The 24,871-nt window shown below is 41.3% G+C and overlaps 1 protein-coding gene across 4 annotated transcripts in view; it reads right to left on the minus strand.

The window, feature by feature from the left end:
• Positions 1-24,871, minus strand: part of DCLK2 (doublecortin like kinase 2) — a 158,452-nt gene that overhangs the window by 41,947 nt on the left and 91,634 nt on the right. For 2 of the 4 annotated variants that reach the window (XR_001371475.3, XM_014593442.3), the window contains exons 3-7: positions 21,576-21,678; positions 17,874-17,978; positions 15,781-15,831; positions 10,769-10,863; positions 1,670-1,742 (exon numbers count right to left, since the gene is read on the minus strand). Coding sequence is in view for 2 of the 4 variants with exons in the window: in XM_014593442.3 (XP_014448928.1) it covers positions 1,670-1,742; positions 10,769-10,863; positions 15,781-15,831; positions 17,874-17,978; positions 21,576-21,678 (427 nt within the window). In the remaining 2 variants the exon portion in view is untranslated. The remainder of the gene's footprint in view (positions 1-1,669; positions 1,743-10,768; positions 10,864-15,780; positions 15,832-17,873; positions 17,979-21,575; positions 21,679-24,871) is intronic. The other 2 variants (XR_001371478.3, XM_014593445.3) reach the window with 1 other exon arrangement.

Genomic DNA, 24,871 nt, shown 5'->3' on the forward strand with positions numbered 1-24,871 from the left:
GGACACCACGATGAGTGACTTCCATCAATTACTACCCTCTGGGTCCGACCCCGGAGCCAATTTTCCAGCCAGTGGATCGTGGAGGACCCAAGGCGACAATTGGCCAGTTTCTCCAAGAGACGATCATGGGACACCAGATCGAAGGCTTTTTTGAAGTCAAGATATATGACATCAATCTCTTCTCCCTTGTCCAGGTGATAGGTCACCTGGTCGTAGAAGGAAATGAGATTGGTCAAGCAAGACCTACCCGCAACAAACCCGTGTTGGCTATCCCTTAAGATGTTGGCGTCGGCCAGTCCATTAAGGATGGCCTCTTTAATAAACTTTTCTAAGATCTTCCCCGGGATAGAAGTCAGGCTGATGGGCCTATAGTTAGCCGGATCCACTTTCCTCCCTTTCTTGAAGATAGGCACCACATTGGCCTTCTTCCAGTCTTCGGGCACTACACCAGAGCGCCAAGAGTTTTCAAAGATCCGCGCTAGAGGCTGGGCTATGATGCTCGCCAGCTCCTTGAGTACCCTGGGGTGAAGATTGTCAGGGCCGGCTGACTTGAAGGTATCCAGCTTCTCAAGATGTTCCTTCACGAAGTCAGCATTAATGGAGGGCAGGGGATCACCCTCACCCAGACTTCCCGGCCCTGTAGCGGGCATGGGCGTCCCATGGGGCTGATGAAAGACCGGCGCAAAGTACCTATTTAATAGGTTGGCTTTTTCCTGGGCGTCAGTTGTCAGTTGCCCCATCTGGTTCAGCAGGGGTCCAACGTTGCCCCGCTTTTCCTCTGGCTCCCCACGTATCTGAAAAAGGACTTTTTATTGTCCTTGATGCTCAAAGCTAGCTGGAGTTCAGTTGCAGCCTTGGCTTTCCTGGTCAGCTCCCTACAGACCGGACCAGTGCAGAATAATCCTCCTTGGAGGTGACTCCCATCCTCCATCCTTTGTAGGCCTTTCTTTTTAGCCTCAGGAGGTCTGCTAGGTCCCTGGAGAGCCAGGGGGGCTGCTGTGCCCTCTTGCTGCCTTTCCTCCGAGATGGAATAGACTTAGTTTGTGCATTGAGGATCGCTCCCTTGAGGAGCAACCACTCTTCTTGAATTCCTCTCTCCCTGTGGTCACAGTCCCTTAGGGCCTCACTGACAAGCCTCCTGAGGTTTAGACTGGGTTTAGACGCGGGAGCGGCGAGAGACGCGCGGGTGAAAGCTCGCTGCGCCCCCGCTCCCCCGAAGCCCCCCAGAAACCCTCCAGCAGCCGCGGAGCCCCCCGCTGACCCCCAGCACAGCCGGGGTAAGCGGGGCCCGTGGAGAGAGGGGGCTAACCCCTTAGTGTGTGTGTGGGAGGAGGCGGCTGAGTGGAGCCGGGCCAGGTCAAGCCCCACCCAGGCCCCTACTTGGCCCAGCCCCCCAGGGAGAGAGAGAGAGGAGGGGGGGTACTCACCTGCCCCCCTTCAGTAGGGCAGGGTCCCCCAAATCCCAGGCAGGGCCCCCTTATTGCCCTAAGAGCAGCTGCCTCGACGGCAGGCCCTTTATATCTAAGTTAGTTCTTAGATATTTAAATATCTAAGAACAGAATTTAACACAGAGTTGCTAACATAGTTTCCTATCTCCAACCTAACAATTACTTATTTGTAAACAAAGATTTTGCAAAAAATGGTGGTAATTAGTGGTTTAAGCACCTACCTTCAGGACTTTCACAATGGGGTATTTCAGGTACACCATTCACATTGGAAGAAGACCCACCATGAGGAAGAATCTACAAAAACAAGCAAGAGACCCTTATTTTTGATAACGTTACCATAGTAAATTTTAAAAAGCTACAAAAACTAGTAGAGGTGCACCATACATTGGTCCCATATCAGATCGGCACTGATATGAGGAAAATTGAGAGCATCGGTAATCAGCTTTTTTGTCTGATGTGGCAGATAAATGCCTCATGCAGATCAAGGCCCCCGTGGTGAGGGAGGGAGTGGGAGTGGGGCAGGGGCAAGTGCTGCCCAGCCGGGATGGGGCAGGGCATGGGAAGGAGCTGCAGCTCATCTGGTGGGCGCGGCTTCTGCTGCTGCGTGCAACCATGGGGGGCATGTGCCCCCACATCTGCGCATGGGGTGGGGCAGACTGCCACTGCAGGCTGGGGCCAGAGCTGTGCCAGGCTCTTTCCAGTGAGGGACTGGGCTGTGCTCGGGGTGGGAAGCAGTGTCAGTGCTGGGAGTGAGGGTTGGGGGGCTGCAGCCATCCCAAAATTTGCCACAGCCCTACTCCTAGCACCACTGCTGCCCACCCCAAGTGCAGCCCACCCAGTCCCCCCATTGGGAAGAGCCCCGTGCAGCCCCTGCCCCAGCCCACCCTACCCCATGTGCAGATCTGGGGCACACTCTCCTCATGCCCTCCTGGGGTGTGTGCAGCAGCAGGAGCCACCCCCCCATGTCTCCTAGATGAGCCACGTCTCCATCCTGCCCCACCCCACATCAGCTGGGCAGCACTAGCCCCACTCCCACTCCCTCCCTCACTGCGGGAGCCTTGATCTGCCCCCCTGCACATGCCTTCCCTCCTTCCATGCCAGCCCCCACAACACACTTCCCAGCCGGATTCAGCTGCTCTTCATGCTGCAGGGCCGCATATCGGAATCAGATCGGTATCGGCTGATATGGCTCGTTTAAAATTGGCCATCAGTATTGGCCCAAAAATCTCTATCAGTGCAACCCTAAAAACTAGTTCTATTCCCTTCCCTTTCATTTTTATAATTTTTCTCCTCAAAGTTCAAGATTATTACTTTACATTAATGCATCCATAATGACCCATCTCTGAAGTCCCTATTAACTTAAGTGATTCCACTGATTTTACTGGGACTATTACAAGTGAGTGAAATTCTCTCCACGTGCATAAAGTGAGATTTGGTCACAAGGGAGTCAGAGCATGTGCATTCCCTCCTAATCACAAGAGATTAGATTGCTCAAAGGTTAAGTAATGTAATACACAAACTTGTCACCTCAAAGCCACAGATTCAAACCCACCAATAAAAACAAACTATTACAAGCTGTGCATTGGCCCCATAGGTTCAGAGTCTCATTTAATATTCCACAATACCACCTCAGTTAGTAGTTTTACTTATTGAACCTCTCCACTCTCACTCTGATGCATGATCTATTTAAATTAGTACTGAAACATATGGGAAAGAAAGGCACAGAGGCATGAATCTGAGGCTCACTATAAACTCATGCAGAAAACTGTTCACAGTTGACCCAGCTTTGAGTGAATAATCAGGGTAAGGAATCAGAGGTGGCCAGATACACTTCTAGCCATAGTACTCCCTGAAAGCAGTTGGCTATGGACACTGATGAACTTTCCAGGCTGGAGAAAGGTCTTAGACCTGGATGTTGGGGGTGGTATAAGGAAGCTTGCTTTGTTATCACTAACTTCTGTGCCTAAAAGGAGAATCTGGTCCTAGCAGTCTGCAGGTACTAACGTTCAGTTTATATATAGCACTCTTCATCTTAATAGTTTACTATTGAAGAAAAAAACACCTAAAAGGGTCTTAAGCTGCTGTGCCTCAAGCTGCTGTGCCTCTAAACAGTACAATGAAAGTTTTAATACCTATATATTAATGTGTAAAAATAAATATAATTGTGACAGAGAAAACAATTTTGAAACAAAATTTCACAGATCCTGCCAGGGTACTGAATATGGATTAAGTAACTCTAGAGATACCTCCTTTGATGTTCTCCTTGAATAGCATCCACTTCTGCCACTCTCAGGCCCCTGCTACACATTACATGTATTACACAATTAACTAGTTAATCACACAATACATTCAGACTGGCTGCAAATGCAAAGTAATTATCACACAGTTAACTGGTCAATCATGCAATAAATTTAGACCAGTCACAGGTGCAAAGTAAATATCGCACAATAAAAATGATTAGCTGGCTATAAAAAAGCCAGCCAGCTACAGAGTTAGTGCTTGAAAGTGTGTAACAACTTTATAGCTGGTTTTGATCCAGCTTTAATTTGAATGTGTGGCAGGGCCCTCAAAGACGGGATGGACTGGGCTAGATAGATCATGGTCTGATCCAGTATAGCACTTATGTTCTAATGTACTGGTACCCAAGTTAATTTTTACCTTCACAGCTGGTTAAGGAGAGTTGTTTCTTCACACCAACCAACAGTATAAAAGCAATGCAGTTTTACTTTAACAAGGAAAATAAAAACCTTTATGCAATGAATTAAAGGCAGTAAAACACAGCAAACATCATTTCTGTAGCAGAGTGCTGTTTCACATAGTTTTGCAAGACACTTTGAAGACTGGCTTTATGAAACACAGATATGTAATAGCATTGTCTTCCTCCTTCACAGGACACTGCTCCCTGTTCCCTGGGGCTTCTGCCTGGTTCACATCTTGGGTTACACTACAGTACTTCTCAATACAAAGGATTAAAATGCATCTCTGCCTTAAGCTCAGTATCTGCTGAAACAAGGCTCTGCACAACACCAGGGAATGCAAGCATAGCATTTTGACTCATGGACCACAGATCACAGGCTCTGAGTCAGCACCGACTTACAATAGGCCTTCACGGTCTATGACATATTCATTTATTTTTGCATGTTCATTTCAGTTTGTATCACCGGACCCCAAACTGGAGTAAAGGACTGCAGTAATTTATTGTTTGGTCTTCTGTTTGATTAAAATCTTTCATTGATGTTTTCATGGGGTAAATCCAATATAAATGGGATACAGCAGTACCATGCTTGGTAGGTACACCATACAGCAAGTACTCAGTGTATAAACATTTCCCTCAATATGGGCAAGTAATTGCCTGATGCATTACAAATGCTGAAGAACCACGCTGACCACATTCTTCTAGAGAGATTTAGGCTCCATCTACATGTTACACTCAAGGTGTAACTAGTGTAACTAGTTAATCATACCTTAAGTGGTCACCTGGTCACACATTCAACCAATTAATGGCGTGATAAAAAGGAAAAAGCCACAAAGTTATTCCACAAAATATGTGGAATAGCTGTTTCCTATCATGCCATTAATTGAACATGTAGCCATGGGCCCTTATGGCTGGGAGTCCCATCAGCTAATTGGAGCTCCCTGCTGGGGGGGGGGGTCTCATGTGCACACTCAAGCCTGGGAGCTGCCAGCTCATGCTGGCTGGCAGCCCCATCAACTGATGGGGTTCCCAGCCACAGGGGAGCTGTGTGCACTCCCACAGCTGGGATACCAGGTCAGCTGTGGTCTCCCTACCATGAGGAGCCCTGGAAGACCCCTGCAGCTGGGAGCCTGGGTCAGCTGATAGGACTCTCAGCCACGGGAGCACATGGCACACCCCTGCAGCCAGAGGTCTGTCAGCTGAGAGAGCTACCAGCTGCAGGAGTTTGCTTCTTGCCGATGCAAGGGAATCTCAATCCTGGGCTCCCCCTGCGCCGGCAATAAGGGGTAAAGGGATCTAATGCGTGAGCCACACAATCACACACCCTGCTACGTACGTGTGGCATGGCAGGAGGTGCGATTGTGTGGATGGTGCATTAGATCCCATCACACCTTTACCTGCATGTGTAGAGGGGTCCTTAAAGTAATTCATATGCAGAATTCTTATACCATTTATCACAGATATTGATGGACTTCATACTAATGGGCATGCTTATGATTTCTTCCAAACACAAACAGGTTAAATCTTTCCATCTGTTATATGCAAAGTGAAGGTGTTTAAATGCTATCTGAAGGCAGGAAATAAAGGATTCCCCTTAGATGCTTCACTCTTTCTACTTTAGTAGGGGGTAAGCTAACTGTATAAAAATTCTACTCCTAAACTTCTTTTTGCTAATATGAATAGATAAAAAATTAAAATCTTGAAGAAGAGTGGCTTGCTTGATCCACCAAATCACTAAACACACATGCTTAATTTTAAAATCATTAGTAGTCCATTGAAATCAAAAGGACTTCCAAGTGGGTTAAGTAAGTTGATGAAACAGGGCCTTAATCTATTTTATCTTAGTCTTTTAATAAATTAAAATGTAACATCAACAGAAATTAAAACCCAGTTCTACTTAGTTGCATAATCAGGATCCCTCAAAGCTAAAGTGTCTTTAATTACAGAAATTTGCAAAGTCAGGCTAAGCTTTATGAGGAGTCACATACAATGCAGAGGGAAACAAGTATGCTGACTAAATATATTTCCTAACCTGTGCTACTACTGTGATTTGAATAGTGTGGACTGGAAAAATATTTTGAATAAAAAAAAGAAACTGAAAAATTTTGGCTGAACTAACTAGGCTGAGATGCTGCCATCCCATCCTCTTAAAAAAAAACACAACAAAAACCTCTCTAAATCGTGGCTGCTTTTCACAATCAGTATATTCAAAAGAGCATCAGGAAGTTAGAGACCAGGTTTAAAAATATTTTATTAAGTATGAAGCAACAAATGTACTCTTTCGGTAACTTCAGACCCTGTTTTCAAATAGGGGGTTAGATTTTTAGGATGTAAAACTCAGTAGATATACTAGAACTAAGAGTAAATATGTACTTTAAGAGCTTTAGAGATCTGGGTCACTGAAGATGCATATAAAGCCAACTAGAAAGGCTGTATTCTTCAACTAATCTTTCTACGAAACAGAAAAAGCACTGTTGTACATGTTAAGTTTTCCTGCATCATCCAAGACACCATCACAATTTGTTTGATTGCCAAATTTTGGCATGGATCAGCAAATCTTGCCCTCTGTTATAATGTAAAAATTATACACTTCACACATTACTCAGCACTCTTCCATTTAGTGCTATTATATTTCACATCTACATTCACAGCCTGAAACAAAGCTTTTTCAGCCCCCCAAGAAATGAACCTCTAATGAAGAGATTTTAGACCATCTTTGGACTCAACGCACCCCTTGTCAGATCAAGTCGCTCCTTTTTAGAGTCAAGACACGCTTTGGAAAGTGGGAGCTCTTAGTTTTCACTCATTTTTTAACTACAGAAAAATAATAGAGCTATTCTTTTGTAGCAAATAACTCAAAGATCAGAATAGGTCAGAATGTTTTTGATAACTGTGGATCCATATTTGAAATATCTGGGTTTATCTTGTGAATTGTGTAAGTGTCTGCACACTTAACTGTACTAATATCATGTTCTTGGCTGGTTTTGGTTTGCCTTGCAGCTGCTTGCCCATCACCAGTAGTAGTGCAACCACTAGCCTGCTGCAGCCACTGACTGCCACTGTTGCTTGCCCCACAAGTCCATTTTCCTAGGGGCGTTGGGGTACAGATCTGTCCTGGGACCCTCAGTGTGTATGACAGCCCTGCACTAACCCATCCTCACAAAGCAGCAAATAATATTAACCTCCTTTCCATCATGTAACAAATATAGCCATTTATTTGTAAAATGGCCTGATTCTGCAGTCTTTATTCTGGATAAATTTCTACCGACTGCAATATCACCACATAGGCTAAAATACAAATTTTACAAGACTGGGATCTTAATCATGCAAGTTAAAGTACTGTCCAACAATCCATGTTGGACTGAAAGAGTTTATCAAAAAATACCCTCTATTAAAAGATAAGCCATTCATTATAAGTCTCTTCCCTGTGATTGACTTTCTGGCCCTGAAAACATTATTGCTACTGAATAAACAATGCTGAGAAGGCTGGGAAATCCTTGGGAAGAGAACACACTTTCACTTTACTTTGTAGGAAAAGTAGCTGGCGGAGAATATGATGTAAAGCTGAGGATCTGTGATTAAGAAAGTAAAATAGCTATTACAGTCAGTATATTTTTCTATTCTACTGCCCTGATGACTAGAATTACCATTCAAGCACTACCCCAATCTTTTGAATTTATTATCCAGCTCCTATCTCTAGTAAAATCCGCTGTCATTTGCCAGGTGCCTCACTCTTTAGGTCAAGACAATACTGGTATAACAAGGGAATTGTGTGTGCAGCTGCTCTTACGGCAAGCTCATTTCAATAAGTTGAAAATCAACCCTGATTTCTCTTTTTCAGACAAAGAGACATTGCAATAATTGGCTACAACGATCATGCAGCACCAGACAGCACTACCAGACCTGTTAATCTTTTTATCAAAGAATTAACAAGACATTTTTCTGCATAGAATATGAACTGCCCTTGAGGAAGGGGAGTAATCAGTTACACAGCATTCGTGTGGATTAAAATGAACATTTTGGCTGCTTCTTTTTAAGCTACAGAAAAAAAAGTTAAAGGAAAAGCAAAAATGCAATGACTTGAATTACAGAAGAAACAACTACCATATGACATGTTGATCATATGCAGATATAAAAGATAAGAAATTTCTTTTAACATCTTCCTAATTTTGTATGTCATTTTTAAAAAGTAAATGCACATATGTACTAGAAAAAAGCGCAGCCTACACTTTAACTTTCCTAAACCTGGATCATATTTTGTGCCTTTTTTGTGAAAAATATCCTCCTACATTTTCTATATTTACATTTTCTCAAGGCTACAATCACTGTCACCTGCCAGACTGCTGTTCCTTTTTACAAGTGCAGAGTGCAGGAAGCCAGCTTATGTGTCTGATGGTGGTCTGCAACAGCTCTAGTAGCAAGAGATATCACCAAGAGACATCACCAGTGGGACATGACAAGGATTATAAAACCCCAAACTGAATTTTTCTCTTGCTCTCCTTTTCTTCTGTTTTTTGTTTTAGACTTGTCAAATCTAAAACCACAAAAATATTAACATCCTCTTAAAAACATCTGAGAGGATTCAGTTATAACCATGCCATAATAGTACTCTTATTATTTGTATGTTTATGTCTTTGAACCTCATATGTGCTTGCTGGACTATTTCCCAGAAAACAGACATGATTGTTGGGAATATATCCCAGAAACAATGTCATGACAGAATTCATTAACTCCTTTTTGGCACCAACCCGAAGATTTATTAGCTAACCTTCCCGATGCCTCTGGTGATGAAATATAGCTGGGATCTACTTCTGAACAGGTGTGTACTCATGGGATAAAGTGGGAAGCGGCTACTACTTTGATAAGTACTGTACAGTTTTATGGATGAATGATTTATTTTTGCTGGCAGTTGGTACAAGCCTAGCATGACATGAACATCCATTAATTTCAAGTATCAATTACAATTTTTAAAAATGGAAAATTACTGTGAAATCTAATTGACTGAAACTGACAGTAAAAGGGAGAAAGGACTTTTCCCTCTCCTTTAAAAATAGCCCTTAATGCTAGCTTGTTGCTGTCAGCTATTATCTCCATCTTAATAGTACTTAATAATAATCTACTAAAAGTGAGTAGTGTAGAAAAACTGGAGCAGTAATTACCTATAACTCTGCATTTATAATTTCACTATGGTAAGGCGAAAAATTCTCTTAAGTGTAGTTGCAGACCAAACTGAATGGACAGCCTTGGTTTAAACAAAGCTGGTGTTGCAGTATACACCACCAGAGATTTTCAGAGCTAACTGCTATTGTTCTTACACATGAATGACAAAAGTATCCACTGAAGTCCATATCAATCTAAGTCCATATATGGCAAAAGGCACAAGAACCTGGTGTAGCTCAGGATCATGGTCTCAAAGCAAAAGTAATACATTGCACTACTCAAGCCAAACAATTCAAAAAATATAATGGCATTTATCAAGACAATAAAATTTCTTTCTGGCAGACTCACCACAGAAGCCTGACAAAAAACAAAGCATATTCCAGTCAAAATAGACAGGGGATAGGGAAACTTTTCCAGCTACAGGCCAGAATGACCCACCCAATAGCAGAGACAGGCAGGCCCTAGGACCAAGCTGCTGCTACTGCTTGTCTCAACATCTGCACAGAGAGAGCACCAAAGCCCCCTGCTGCCAAATCCCATGTCTGTGGGCTGGATTTAACAGTTCCATAGGCCAGATCCCACCAGCAGGCCACAGGTTGCTAAATCCTGAAAAAGAAACCAATAAGCCTCACCTCACCCCAAATAAATAACATTCTAACCACAATCTGTCCTTCAGCTGGTCTCAAATGTGGCACTGTTGCTTTCTACAGAATTATGCCACCTCTTCACACCACTGTGTTCATCAATGGAAGCTATTATCCAATAGATTCCTCAAGGAGCATATCCTCCAGTGCCTTTGGATATAGACACTGATGTATTCACTAGAAAATTCTTGTCTAAGAGGCAATATCAATTATCTAGCAGTAAGTTCCTCAACCCTTCCCCAGTCCCTTAACTTCAAGGTAAAAGGCCCAGAATTGAATGATTTTCCTGGGGGCAGAAAGTTGAGGATTCTTTTTATTTGAAACTGAAGAACACAGCCATACAGAAAGTTGATCAAAGCAGATGCCCTCCTGTAGGGAGTAACAGGGGTGCATTAGGGACAGATGTGTATGTGATAGGGGAACAGCACCATTTAGTGCTGCAGAGGATATTGTGGACAAGGCTGTACCTCATAAGTCAGCTGGGGGAGGACACAGCAACATAGATCTTAAGGGTAAGTTACCCCAGAAGCTTCATCTGTTCAAGTGAAAGTGCAAGAGTGGGAAGGCTTAAAAAGGAAAGTAAAAGCCACTAAAAGTCCTCGCTTTTAGAGACAGCATAGGATCTTACTTCTCATTTCCACCTATCCAATTTATGTGAATAAACATACAAGCAAGGTTTGCTCATGGAACAGAAATAGTTTTCATTTTTTCAGGGTAAGTGCATAGTTCTACTTTTTATGGTCAAGTACAATCCTATAATTTCTTTCAACGAGTAAGCAAGTTTATAGTGAATTGCAAAGATCAAGATTTCCAGTACGTACCTTGAGTCCACGAAAGCTGCCTGGGCTAGTCGGTGAAGAGCTGGAGGACTTGGTAGATTTTGGAGTGGATAGCTGGCTACTTGGTGTTCCATTGACTGATCAGAGCAACAAGGGGGAAAGAAAAGATTATTAGGAAAAAAACACAGTTATAAGACTATGTGTCCCTGTGATAAGGTATTATTCAGGTCTCCACATACAGATCAAACAGGCCCAATACAAACTAGTATCAAGTGTAGAGCCCAATAATGCTGCATCCTTTGGTCCCCCAGAACACCCAAGAGCTGGAAACTGGCACAGAGTGCCTACACAAACACAGCAGGTACATCTACATGTGCAATTAATGCAAAGCAATAAACTCTAGAGCAGTTCAAGCCTGAGTAAAGTACTCCTGACCACAGTGTCTACATGTGCATCCGGGACAGCAGCAATTTGAGCTGGGGCAGAGTAGTCTCAGGCTGGTAGGGGTACAGGGGGAGGGGGGAGAGGAGGGTCAGCCCTGGGCTCCAGGTGGCAGCATCGGGCAGCAGAAGGGCTGCTGGGGCATGAAGGTACTGAACCTGTAGAGCCATGTGGCTAGGCACCAGGTAGGAGTCTGGCCCCCAGCTGGCTAGGCTGTGTAGTACAGGCAGTCCTCAACTTAAAACATTCCGAGTTACAACGTTTCGCAGTTACAACATTTATAAATTGACACCCTGTTTCAACTTTATGATGTCAGTTTTGACTTTACAACGCTTGATCCAATGCGACACCACGCCAGCAAACAAGTTCGCTGCATCGCTCATCTCCCTGGAGAACATCTGTCTAAACTTCCTTGGATACTTTCTTTAAGAAAGAAGACAGGACTTCAGAAAAACCTGCAGCCAAGACTCCTGAGAAGACTCCAGCCAAGAGCCCTTCAAAAAATCCAACCAAGAGCCCTTCAAAGAGTCCAGCAAAGTCACCTCAAAGAAGTCCTTCCAAATCAATATGATTGCTATTTATAATATAAATACATTAATGTAGCTATATTACTCATCTATAATTGATTGAGTACAAAATTCTGTGGTATTTTTAGTGAAGATAGGGTATTGGGCCTTGGTTCAGGAACCAATCCCCCATTTATAACATTGTTTCTTATGAGAAAAATTGGTTCCGAGTTACAACGTTTCGACTTAAGACGTAGTTTTCAGGAACCAATTGTGTTGTAAGTCCAAGGACTGCCTGTACTATCTTATGGCAGAGTTAATTAATTTACAGCATCCTAATATGTGTAGACAGTGATGCTCTACTGTGCAGCTAATTATTCTACAATGTAGTAAAGGCTATGCAATGGCGATACACCCTGAGAGTGCTGGTGCACCCCCTCAGCAGCATCCCCTGCTTAGATGGCAGGCAGGGGGGGCAGGCGGGAGCACGGGTGTCCCCCCTGAGAGTACCAGCTAGGGAGGGGGGACACCAGGAGAAGTGCCACTGGCACTTCCAGGCAGCGTTCCCTCTTAGAGGGAATGCTGCTTCTGGGTCGGTGTGTGGTCAGTGTGATTGGCTGCAGTCGCTGACTGGCCACTGGGGGGGCAAGTGCCCCCCCCCCCCGACTCAGGAGGCACCAGTCGCCCATGAGAGAATGTGTAGATGCGCCCAGCGTTACTATTCCGGACCTTCAAGTCTATTCATTGCCAGTAGGTGCATCTACCCAAGATGCTAACTGCATGGTAGCCTAATTGTACTACACAATAGCGTGCAGGGCAAAAACCATGCTAATATACAACTGCGCAATAGTATTAGGCCACTGAGTAGTTAGAATCACTAAAAAGCCATGCAGTAGTGACATTTACTGCGCACTGATTTAGTACTTGGTTATACAAGTACTAAACTGAATGCACAGTAACTACACCGCATTAATGAATACATAGATGCACTCAGTGAGAACTTTTGGTGCACAAAGGCTACAGGTTTATACCATGTGACAAAATCTTGAGAGAGACAATATAGATTGCCAACCACATATTTGATCTAATTTTTTCTATTTGCAAAGTCAACTTATCACTTTATCACTTTCTGTACATAATACCTATATAGTATATGGAATATAACACAAATATAGTTTATTTTCATTTTATACTAAAACAGAAATATTAGGCAATTGGTCCTCATGGAACCCTTATAAAAGTAAAAATTACACTACAAATTATTATAGTAGCAAAACATTTTAAAAGCTTAGCATTTCATTGATGAACTTCTAAGGAATTACTTTGAGCATCAATAATAAAATAGTGCAATTAAAGTAGAAAAAAGTATTTTCTCCTTGCTTTCTAGAATTCACCCAGTTAAACCCACTGTATTCTCATTGGCTTGGATGGCAGCTAGATCAGGCCCTGTATTCTTTGAAAACAGAATTAAAAATATTATTCACTAGGTTTAACAAAGGACTCCCTATTACAAGATGCACTCTATTGTTTTTTTATCCAAACCTTGCTTGCCTGGGAAAAAGAGCTGGACAAAAAATAAGCTTCAATTTTTTTCAGAGAGGAGCTACATTTCCTTTAAGGCAACTAAAAGACTGCCAACTAGACATTTAGTTTCCATGGAAACACGGGTTCCCATCAACACCTTTTCAGATGTGTAAAGAATATCTATAAGGGGCCATGTGCTACTCCTTTAATAAACACCATTGTTTTTACTGTGCAAGCACTTGCCAACATACAGAACTGACATTCCCTGGGAACTGACGAGTCTTCCTACATATGCTCTTTATTTTATTTTGTAATGCTGGAACAGCTGTGATCTCAATGGTTATTGTAATTATTCATCAGCCTCCACAGACCCCTCTTTTACTCAACAAATGTCTCTTCCAAGATGTCTGATGCTAAGGATAGGAATCCAACATTATCCAAGAAATAAAAATTCAAGACTGAATTTTGAGTTCCTGCTTCTCACTCTGCTGTGGCCCACTGATAGCCTGAACCTATTCTACTTAATACAAATTTTGGTCTTGGCTTTAATGACAGCAAGACCAAGATTTATACGATTTTGGGTAAGTCACTTTGGGGAAGATACTCAAAGCACCTTAAGGATTTTGGAGCATAAATTGTACTGGAAGTCCTTGAGATACTTTAACTCTTAATTCTCTCTGTATCAGTGTCTGTGTCTGTAAAATAAAATGATTAAATGCCTGGGTGAAAACAGCTTTTTAAACGTTAATTCATTTTCTACTTTTAGGAAAACCATAACAAAAATTAAATTCTAGCTGTAAAAGAAAAACAGTGTGTGAACAAAGAGAAGCTTCTCTAGAGAAATCTGCCTGAAATGGGCTATGCAGAGGTACAGGAGCAGAAATAGTCTTTTTTATGGTTTCAAGATTCATTTTATACAGCTTATACTATGCATACAAATCCTATGCAGGACTTAGTATTTTGGGGTAGGTCCTATCAATACTGTAACTTTTACCAAGATTATTAGCCAGTTAGTACCATGATTCTAAGCTATTCTCATGCCATGGCAAATCCCGTTAGAAACACTTACCACTGAGCCCACTTTTTCCTAAAATGGGACACGGCTGTCTTTTGAATTGTTCATAAAAATAAGCTGAAAATTTTAGGTAAGAACAAAGACCATTAACCAGGTCCATGCAAGTGACTGGCCAGTGGTTGCTCCTTTCCTATTGTATTTCTATGGAACAGGACATCCCATAATATTTTGCTGACCTCCCAATACTCTTATCCCTTACTAAGCTACCCAGATTTGATTAGTGGGCACATGGTATTGTCCTTTAGAACAAAAAACTGTCCAATAAATACAGTTCAACCATGTTTTTTGACCTATAGAAAAGATCAGTTGTAAATATTGCAAGGAAAGATCTCAGAGGTTACAAACCTGGGAGAGGCTCAGCCTTAACTTCCACAGCAGACATCTTGCCCTAGAAGCTTCAAAGATCAACTATCACTTCAAACTACAGTACATTCTTTCCCCAATCTCATTAAAAATAACCTTTTCAAAGCTTCTAATCTAATCTTAAACTGTAAAATCATTGGAACAGAGCCTGGGCTTTCTTTACATGTGGCAGTATCAAGTGTATTCTAGCCACTGAAGAACACAGATAGAATAATCTCCCTCTCACTGTTTTTTACATGGTTAATAATAATAATATGGTGCCAGAGACAACCATAGCAAGGTGCGGGGCCCAGGGCAAATCAGCCTGTGCAGAGCGGCAGTGGGGAGGGGTAGCAAGTGACCAGACGTGAAGCCGGCCCAATGCTGTGGAACCCCCCAAAGCGCAGGGCCTGGGGCAGTCACCCTGGTTTGCACCCTCCCCCCCCCCCCCCGGGAAGGCCCTATTCTCCACTAACATATGAAATAGTTTAAAAATTGAGTTAGTCTTGTTTTTAACTTATTTCTCCAGCATGGCCACAAACCACAAGCCATTTGTAAATTAAAAATCCATACAGTTTTCCAGGAGACCGAGTTTTTATTACGATGCTATCAGGATCATATGTTCCTTTCTCCACATAAATACCCTTCTAGGTACTCTGGAACTTGTTGGCTCTGGGTCTAGGGCTTACTATCTTGGAGATCCAAGAAAGATTACATTTGTTTAATTTTGGCTCACACATACATTTCAAAACATACAGGGCCTAATTTATCCTTGGGTAAATTAGAATTCTGGTACAAAATTTGCAGCACTTCTCACTACTAAGCTTCAGGTAAATTTGTCTTGTTTACTGGCTGAAATTTCTCATTATCATGCTGATATAAATTTGTTCCTCCCAAGGCCACTTCTGTATTTGCAGCAAAAATTAGATTTATTAATATATAATTTGACGGTACCATCTACAGATGTCTGACAATTATAAACATCACTTAGGCTTTCTGTCTCAATCAAGAGATTTACTATGATAAAATAGATGCAATACACCTTTGTTTTGCAGAGCACGTGATGCATGTTAAAAGCCACAATACATTCATGAAAATGGAAAGAAGGGTAAATGAAAAGGCAGGAAACACACTAGTGATATAAAGCCATAATAATAATGGCTCACCTGGGGATTTTGCTGTAGAATAAGCTGTAGAGTAGTGGCCACCCCTCTTTACTGTACTCAATCATGACACAAAAGGAGAAAGACATTAAGAAGAGAAGTTATTCAACAGGTCTGAATGTACATGAAAGGAAGGGTAAATAAAGATAGCTACCAAACACTAAATAGAAAAAATAGTAAGTAAATACAAGCCTATATACCAGACGCCATGGGTAAAATTTTCAGATTGCTCTAGCGACTTAAATTGTAATTTCAAAACTGATTTCAGAGCCAACTTCTCAGTAAGAGACTTTCAATAAAATTCAGGCTCTTAAACATTTTTCAGTTTTCAGGAAGGACCTCAGTCACTTAGGTTCCTCATCACAGTTTTATTCTTTCTTTTCAAATAAAAGAATACGTGGGATTAAATTTCTTGCACCAGAAATTATTAGTGTGTGTAGGAGTGTAGGGAGAATGGTACTTACATTCGCAATACTGTATAAATGATAATAAAATGGCAGTATAACCCTTGCTGTTTAAAACTTTTGGGCAACTTCATTGCTGATTTATATTCCATGCAATCCACCTACAATTTATAGGATTGGATGAGGTGTACATCAGTTGTAAAATTCACCCCTTATATTTCCTGTGGCGATTATAATTGTTCTTTGAAGCCTTTTAGCTAAGTATTTAACCCATGGTACTATAAATGTACAGTGAAACCTAAGATGGAATTGCATGCAACTGGGAAGAGTTCTGATTTAAACAGTTTTCTGTCTTAAAGAGGGACTTCTCAGGCCCTCTACTCTCTGCTTGCTCTGTCTGCTCTGTGCTCTCTACCAGGTCCCAGCCCCTCTGCTCCACAAATTCTTTCTTTTCCAGCATCTCAGCACAGCTCCTGTATTTCCTACTTACACTGTGCATGCACACACACCAGGCAATTACTTTCCATTATATGGAATCATAAGAAAAATAGGAGTGGAAGGGACCTGTGGAGGTCATCTAGTTCAACCCACTGCCAAATGTCAGATCATCCGTATCCAAACCATCCTAAGAAAATCCTCTGTCTAAAATTAGTAAAGCTACACTGTCAACCCTGACACAACCACAAGGCATAACACTGTAACCTACCACAAGTAAAGCAGGGGGACAACAGCAGCCAATGTCCTGCTGCTAAGAGGGTTGATATAAGAGTGATATACAGAATGATGTTGCAAATGGGCCCCAAATTTCCTTTCCATTTCTACCTTATACAGACTAAATATACAGAATTCCCCCTAAAGCACGGTGGGACAGTAGAAATCTTCTGGCTTGAGCAGGTTTCTGGATTTTATGGATTGTCTAAAACAGGTTTCAGTGTGTGTGCGTGTGTGCATAATGTATTGAGGAGTTCAGTATCAGTGTTACTTTTGCAACTCTTAAAAAAATCCAACTAAGTTTTACTATACAGAGATTTTAAATGTGAACTAAAAAGTAAAAGCAAAACTTTTTCCATTGTACTCATTTGTATTTTCAATTAAGATAACCAATACTTGGAACACGTGTTATTCAGTAATGCTAGCATCTGGTGAAAAAACAATTTGGATATTACTGTGAAATTATAGGAAGGACCAGAAGAGGTGGAAAAGTTTATCTTTTGATGATCCTCAGTTCCCAAAAGAGCTGAGAGGGGTTTCTAAAAATGACTTCCAAGAGACAAAATGCAATATTTTGACTATATGGTTCACCTTTGGGAAGCAAATTTTAAATTGCATGTGTATGTTTTAGTGAAATGAATGAGGATTTAATCATATGATCACACAACAGTTGAAAAGAATGTTCAGGAAATCAAACCCCATGCTGAAAATAAACTCCTAGACTAGCACAACCTGGGGTAACATTCACAAATTAAAAATAGTTTAGCCTGTAACCAAAAAAAAAATTTTTTTTATTTGCAGGATGCAGAATAAACCCATTTCGTGCCATAAATTAGCATAAACCCCAGCATTTCCTATGTAAACTGATTCATATACTTCTTTATGAAGTTAAGTGTAGCATTTACACTTCACACAAAACTCACAATCTTTTCCAACAAAATTGTAAGTTTAATCTGTTTTTGGTCTTCCTAATAGGTATACCTGAAGCAGGCGACTTGCTTCGACGTGAAGGTCCAGGGCTTTTGGATCCAGAATGCCTAGCTGTACCAGGTGAACGAGAATAAGGTGATTTCATAACACGGCATTCTGCAAGTAAACAGATGGAGTTTAGAAAATATTTCTGTGTACAGATTAACTTCCAAACCAAATCATCTACAACTGCTGTTTATTGCCCAGGAAACAAACCTTGATATTTCCCAAACATTTTTGCCAAGTTAAACAGAAATAATTTATATTAAACCCCCCCCCAAAACAAAATCCAAAAAAACCTTTAACCCACAAACTATATAAACTTTATTTTAAAGAGGCCAAATGCTGAAATATTCTGGATTGCAATATTTTGCCATGTCTTACAACTGTATTCATGCAATAGTGAAAATTTGTATTTAGGCATAGATGAGCCAGTGAAGTGGGTGGAGTGATGCTGGCTACTTCTGATATTTGCACTTTGTTATGACAGCTTTATATAACAGCAATGCAGAAGACTTTGTCCTATAGCAGAGGTTGGCAATTATTTGGGCTGGACGGCCACTTGAGGAGTATCAATGAGCTGCTGCAGGCAGGGTTCAGAGTAGGTGATGACCTGGCCAGGGGGATGGGGATGGTAATTGATCCTATCTGGCCCTGGGCCTGTCTTCCCCCACACCCACTGCCGGGGGCGCCAAACGGAGTGGGCAGGCGGCGTCTTCACGGAGACCAGCCTGGGAACTCTGTGGGCAGGGCACTTTTGGATAGGCGGAGGGGATGGGGCTGTAGGTGGCCAGGGAGTGGGACAGGTGGGCGGGGCCAGGATTGCTGGGCAGTGATGGCGTGGGCCAGGACATGGGGCAGAGCCATGATCCACTCCCTGTATGTCTCTCTGACAGGTGGTGGTTTCCACGGGCAGAGGCATGCAGTCAGCAGATCGCAGCTCCACCCTGGGCTCGGCCCTATGTTGTCACTGCCCTGTGATCCCGGTCCTGACCCTCCCTGCCTGTCCCACTCCCAGATGCTGCTCCCTACATGCCCACAACTCCATCCTATCCACCTGCCTGAATATGCCCTCCCTGCAGGGGTCCTGAGCCTGTCTCACTGAAACCTGTTCTTTTCACCTGTATAAGACAATTTCATTCTACCCATATTCTATATCAATCTATTTATTTTTGCCAAGAATGCAGTGCTACCTCTAACCATTTTCAGAGAAAGTGAATAATGCCTGCAGGCACCAAAGGCCAGATCTAGATGTCCCATCTATATATCATGCAACATTAAATAAAAAGAGAAGCCAATAGAAGAAATCAGTAGTCATATGCATATTGACATGTTCATTCCTTTAGTAATCACTGGGCATATCTACATGACATGCTAACAACACAGTAGCTGAATAATACTGTGTGGTAGCATCACAGCACAAACAGTGCTAATATGCTACTGTACAATATTAAGCTACTATGCAGTAGCATCACTAAAAAAGGCGCTTCTGCACAATAACTCCAGTTACTGAATATTTATTTAGTCCTTGATTACAATCAAGGACTAAATAAATGTGCACTAATCACTGCACAGTAGCTTCTCATGCGAACATGCCCACCAACTGCAAAATTTTCACTCTCCCTCAGTAAATCCATCTCCCTCTCCCACGATTTTCTATCATCCATTTACCCATTAACTATAATTTTAACCCAACCTAGCAACAAAGAAACTTAACATGCATTGAATAGATCAATTTATATAAAAAGATGCAAACTTATTCAAATCCCTGTGATGCATACAGATACTTAGATCAGTCCCAAGTATTCCACCCTCTCATCAAAACAATTCAGGCTTCCTTTCCCTTCTCAGTTCTCTTTGTCCCCTCCTCCCTCCATCATGCTATTTTGTTCCCCACCTAAATGAATTATTTTTCTTAACTCAACTGGTACTTTGTCCCTTTGTTTTTGTATTAGATCACCCAAGCTCTAACTTTTGGGTCTATTCTCACACTTCGCTGTCCTTAATAATGTCTCCAGCACCTAGCCAGTTGCCAATGCCAATGGTAAAGGGGAAATGAAGCTCCCACCTTCACCAGTCAAATCAAGTTCTATTTCTGGCATCAAGCTGTTCTTTTCTTCCAGTGAGATTCCTAGAGGAACCTGAGGGGAGGATCTCAGAAAAGGGAACAGCAGAAGGAGAAGTGAAAACAGGATTCTGGAACTACTACAGTTTCTAAGCAAGAGGCTAAGCCTGTCTTGGTTCAGCTGGGGCAGAAAGTGAAAGCATGGCCTTGTCCGGAGTTGTATTGCAGAGTATTAGCTAACATATTTGCTCTCCTCCCAGGCCTGAGGGAGGATAAAAAAGCTTTAACTCAACTAGTCTAATATACATCAGGTGCACTGTGTCATATATTTTACTGTTAGGGCCTTGTTACACAGGACACTTACTAAGGGTAGAAACAGACGTCACCCAACTGAAGCAGATTTATTGGGCAACACATACATGACACCCGTAGTCCCACATCAGGCCACCTGCCAGACATGGGACAACAGGTGATATGTTCCTGTGTCCCTTGCTGACCTGTGTCAGGTGCTTTGCTGGCCTATGACTCATGTGGAGTAACTGGCAGCACAGTTCCTGGGACAGAGCAGGAGCTGTGGAACTCAACTCCATTTAAAAAAAATGTACTTGAAAGCTAAAGGAATGAAAAAATCTAGAACTCTTGATTCATAAATAATACCTTTTATTAGACCAACTAGGAAATTGCAAAAAAAAAAAAATCTTTTTTTGCAATTTCCTAGTTGGTCTAATAAAAGGTATAATTTCTGAATCAAGAGTTCTAGATTGTTGGATTTTTTTTTGTCTCAGACCAACATGGCTACCAAATACATCCCTGAGGGCTAAAGGAATTTGGCGGTAGTAGAAAATAAGCTTCCCTAATATGGGACCTGGTAATGTTATTCCCCTACTTCTTTCTTACAAGGATTCTAATATTAAACAAAATGTATTGAAATATGCTGGTGAGCAACCTACAGCATCTTGAAATACGCTGATTTCAGATTTTAATTTGAATAATGCCTGGAAAAATTCTAGAGCTCCTGTTTAGAGACTTTTTCTCTTTGAGGATAACACCTATCTAGCACCTAATAAATTGCTGAAAGCCACGAACTAAAGATCTTTTAATAAAAGAAACTAAGTGCACAGAAAATTCATTTTTTCCCTTTAAAAAAAAATGCTTTCTCCTAATGTAAACTGAATACATACTGTATGTTTAACAGAAAGGATCAGAATGCTTGGAATGTATGGAACAATTCCTGTAGCTCTGAAAACGTCAGCTGCATATGTGATCTGGGAAAAAATTCAACACAGCAGGAACATGGAGACTGAGTTACAGCACACTGAAGTGAGTGCAAATGGTTTCAGTGGGCTTTGGATGAGGCTCAGGGAGTGCATTAAAGGAAGGCTTTTCAACATTCACTGTGATCTATCATGTGCCTTTATGTAAAGAGTCTTTTACCCAAGAAAAACCAACCAACTATATAAATTCTTACTAACACAGGCTGGAACTAAATTATTGTTCAGAAAATTATTTCTTATTAAGAAAACATTTCAACTGGAATAAAAATATGTAATATAAGTTTCTTTAGAAACATTTCCCTTTTGATTCATGAAGGGAAAAAAGAAAATGTGTGAAGGGTGACATTTTAATTAATTTAAGATGTACCATCTTACCACTATGATCCAGTACAAAATCATCTTGTGCATAGCGGTATTTCTCAGGTCCACATGCAATGAAAACATCATCATCTCCAAAGAAATCTTGCAAGCAGGTAACCTCAAAGATTAAAAAAGAAAAAGAAAAAATAAGTAAAACAGTATGCCAAATATAAATGTATAAGTTGTGTTCTTTTTAGTCAACACAACTTAGCAGACTTGTGCTTCCTTCTCACAGTTCTCTAGTCCACTCCAGCATTGGTTGTCCTAGGGTTATTTGACCGTGACAGAAGCTTCTGATTTTCAAGAACTGCAAACAGTCCTTAGAAAACCTCAATGGCAGTTTTCTCTGATATTCACTTTATGTATCATTGTATATAATTCAATGTAAATGATGATGGCTTTGACAGTAACAACTATAAAACGTTACTGAAGTCTCAGATTTGATATATTTATGTTTAAATAGGTTGTGAAAAGCCTCCTTGAAAAAGTACGCTCATTTCTCTATCTAAACCAATGTATATGTTTGTTTCTCCTTGAATAATTGTTACTACAAATTAAACATTTCCCCTTTTTTAAAAACGTATTCATTAGTATTAACACTACATTAGTATTAGTATTAATTAGTATAAGTGCAATAGCAAGCATTAATAAATATATCTTGCATAGGGGGAAACTTTGTACTTAAACCTCGAAATAATATGCTATCAGAACCTTGCATCACAGGGATTTGGAGGCAACGTGTAACCAGACTGTGCCCTTTCCTTTTCATGCCCCAATGGGGGGAGTCTGGTGACTGAGAGGCAGGCATGAAGAAACAGGTTTAAAAGAACAAGAAAGGCTTGTGGATGAGGACTAGTCTCACCTGCATTCTATAAATCAATGGGACAGCTTCAGTGGGAGAAGGATCAGGACCATTATCTGTTAGGGCAGAAGGTGGCAACCTCTACTTGCCACCATGGGCCAATCCCTTGCTGCTGCCCCAGTACTCCCTACTTTGTCTGGCACCCTGCCTTGCAGCCTCTGCTTATTGTCACACCAAGTGGCGCAGCCATGGCTTGGCCAACAGCCATTCTGGCAGGCAAATTTGATGGCAAGCAGAGAGTGGAGGTAGGCTGGGCATCAACAGTGGCTGCATAGGGAAGAGGGAGCACAGCATAGGTACATGCCAGGATAAACAGCATACAGCAAGCAAAAGGACCCTAGAGGCATTTCCTCTGTTGTCCCTAATGCTGTCTGTGCCTGATCTTCTCCACCACCACAGGCAGGATCTGGCCTGCAAATTGTAGGTTACCAACTCCTGTGTTAAGGGAAGCAGCTCTATTCAAGAACACGATCCCAAAATAATCTTGTATGCACAGACATTTTGCTACTGATGCTCTAAACAGTGCCCACAGTACCTTCAATGCATATCCTAGATCCTAGAGTTAAATATAAACAATGAAATCTAATAACCAAATAAGAATTTAAGGAGGGATTTTTAGATGCAGCCATTAGATATTGATCTATATTTGCTCCTTGTGAAATAAACAGGAATTTAACCATTACATTCCTTGTAAGCAAAGCTCAACTGTATATGAAGAGGCACTAGATTTCTAATGGGAAAAATACTGGTCTCCTGTTAGAAACCAGGAGTGTAGAGGCATTTATGCCACTTCTTTTGCAGGAAACAAGCTAATTCTGAGAGAAAGATCTTTGTTTCAGTGAGGAATCTCTCTCCTGTGGGAGACTCTCTCTCACAGGAACAAATGCTTATATGCTTCCCCTATCTTGCCTCCTTCAGGAGACTGGGAGAAGCTTAGCACAGGGAAGTGTTCCTGTGTCTTCCCTAGACTGGAGTAACCCCAAGTCCAGCAGCTGCTTCCTTCCTATGCCTTCCTCAGACCAGAGTGACCCCAGTCTGAGGAAAGCGTGGGGAGCAGGGAAGAGAGGGGTGACTGCAGGCACTGCTTAAGATTTTTGCCATGCCAGTCACAGCACAGCTTTTCCTTGATCCTTACATAGGATCTTGTACTGTACACTACTACCTATCACCAGAGAAAAAAGCTATAGCATTACGAAGGCAGAAACTAGGACGTCTTCAAACAATCAAATGCCAGAAGGTGGTTTTTCCAAAGAACAGACCCTTCCTTAAAAAGCAACACAAAAGGAAATCCTGTACAACATTCATTTGCATTTACAGGAAAAAAAAGAAAGCAAAGGTCTGAAGTTTAAATTGATTAAAGTTTTAATAGCTGCATATCGCACTTAGAATGAAAAACCCTCTTTACCATTATAGACAATGAAGAGTGGATAGTAAGAACTACATGGAAGCTAAGATAGGTCTAACTATTTGCCAAGACCAAATAACTTTGTTTTGGTAATAAAAAGGTCAAAAGCTACCATTACCAGGGAATGGTCTTCTTTCTTCTGGTTTAATAATGAACAATAAAACTGGCATCTGCTATCAACCCTGATAATAGTAAATATTGGCTGATACACAAGGAATGTTTGCTTCTGCCTGCAGTTGAAAGATACTCAAAATTTCAATGACTCCCTGCTCCCTGCAAGATCATTCAAACAAGGCTTTCACAAGCAATGCAGTTGTCATGGCAGCTAACTCACTGATAAAAGCAGGCTGCATTTACAGTAAAAGATTTTCACTACACTGAAACATGAGGGATAGAACATTTGTTTGATTATATTGTGAAGCTCAGAGTCCCTCCACCAATCAAGAAAATCCATTTATCTTTAACTTATCGGCATGCTAACAACAAAACCTGGTGTCATTGACTAGAGACTATTTGAGCTCTACTTAAAATTGCTGTTTCTAGTTTAAATGAAGAGGCAACAGTAAATTCTGGAAACTAGAGGATTCTGAAAATTCAAGAGTTAGTCTATTAAGATTTTTCCCTCTAGTTTTTTTTTTTACTCTTTTTAATAGTTGGCATGAGAGTTAGCAATACTGACTAAAGAAGCCAATGGTAAGACTTCAGCATTCTGTGCTTGTTTAGATATCTCAGGCTGAGGATCTTCATTGGACTCTCAGCCATTTATACATTGCATGCCTACCAACCTCTTTATGGTCCCCATCATCTGTGTGCTATGAAGATGGATAAAGCAATACAAGGTTTTTACTGTGTGTACCTGTGTGCACACATTTACACACACTATATAAATTACATAGACAATATCTATACTTTGTATTTATAGGAACTCACTCAAGTTTACAGTTGGGAACATGGACTGATTATTGCAACTATTTAAAATAATCATTCAACTACACAGGTGATTATTATAATCTAACAACAGCACAATTTTAAAATACAAACCTT

The sequence above is a fragment of the Alligator mississippiensis genome, chromosome 2, assembly GCF_030867095.1.
Source record: "Alligator mississippiensis isolate rAllMis1 chromosome 2, rAllMis1, whole genome shotgun sequence".
NCBI lineage: Eukaryota > Metazoa > Chordata > Crocodylia > Alligatoridae > Alligator > Alligator mississippiensis.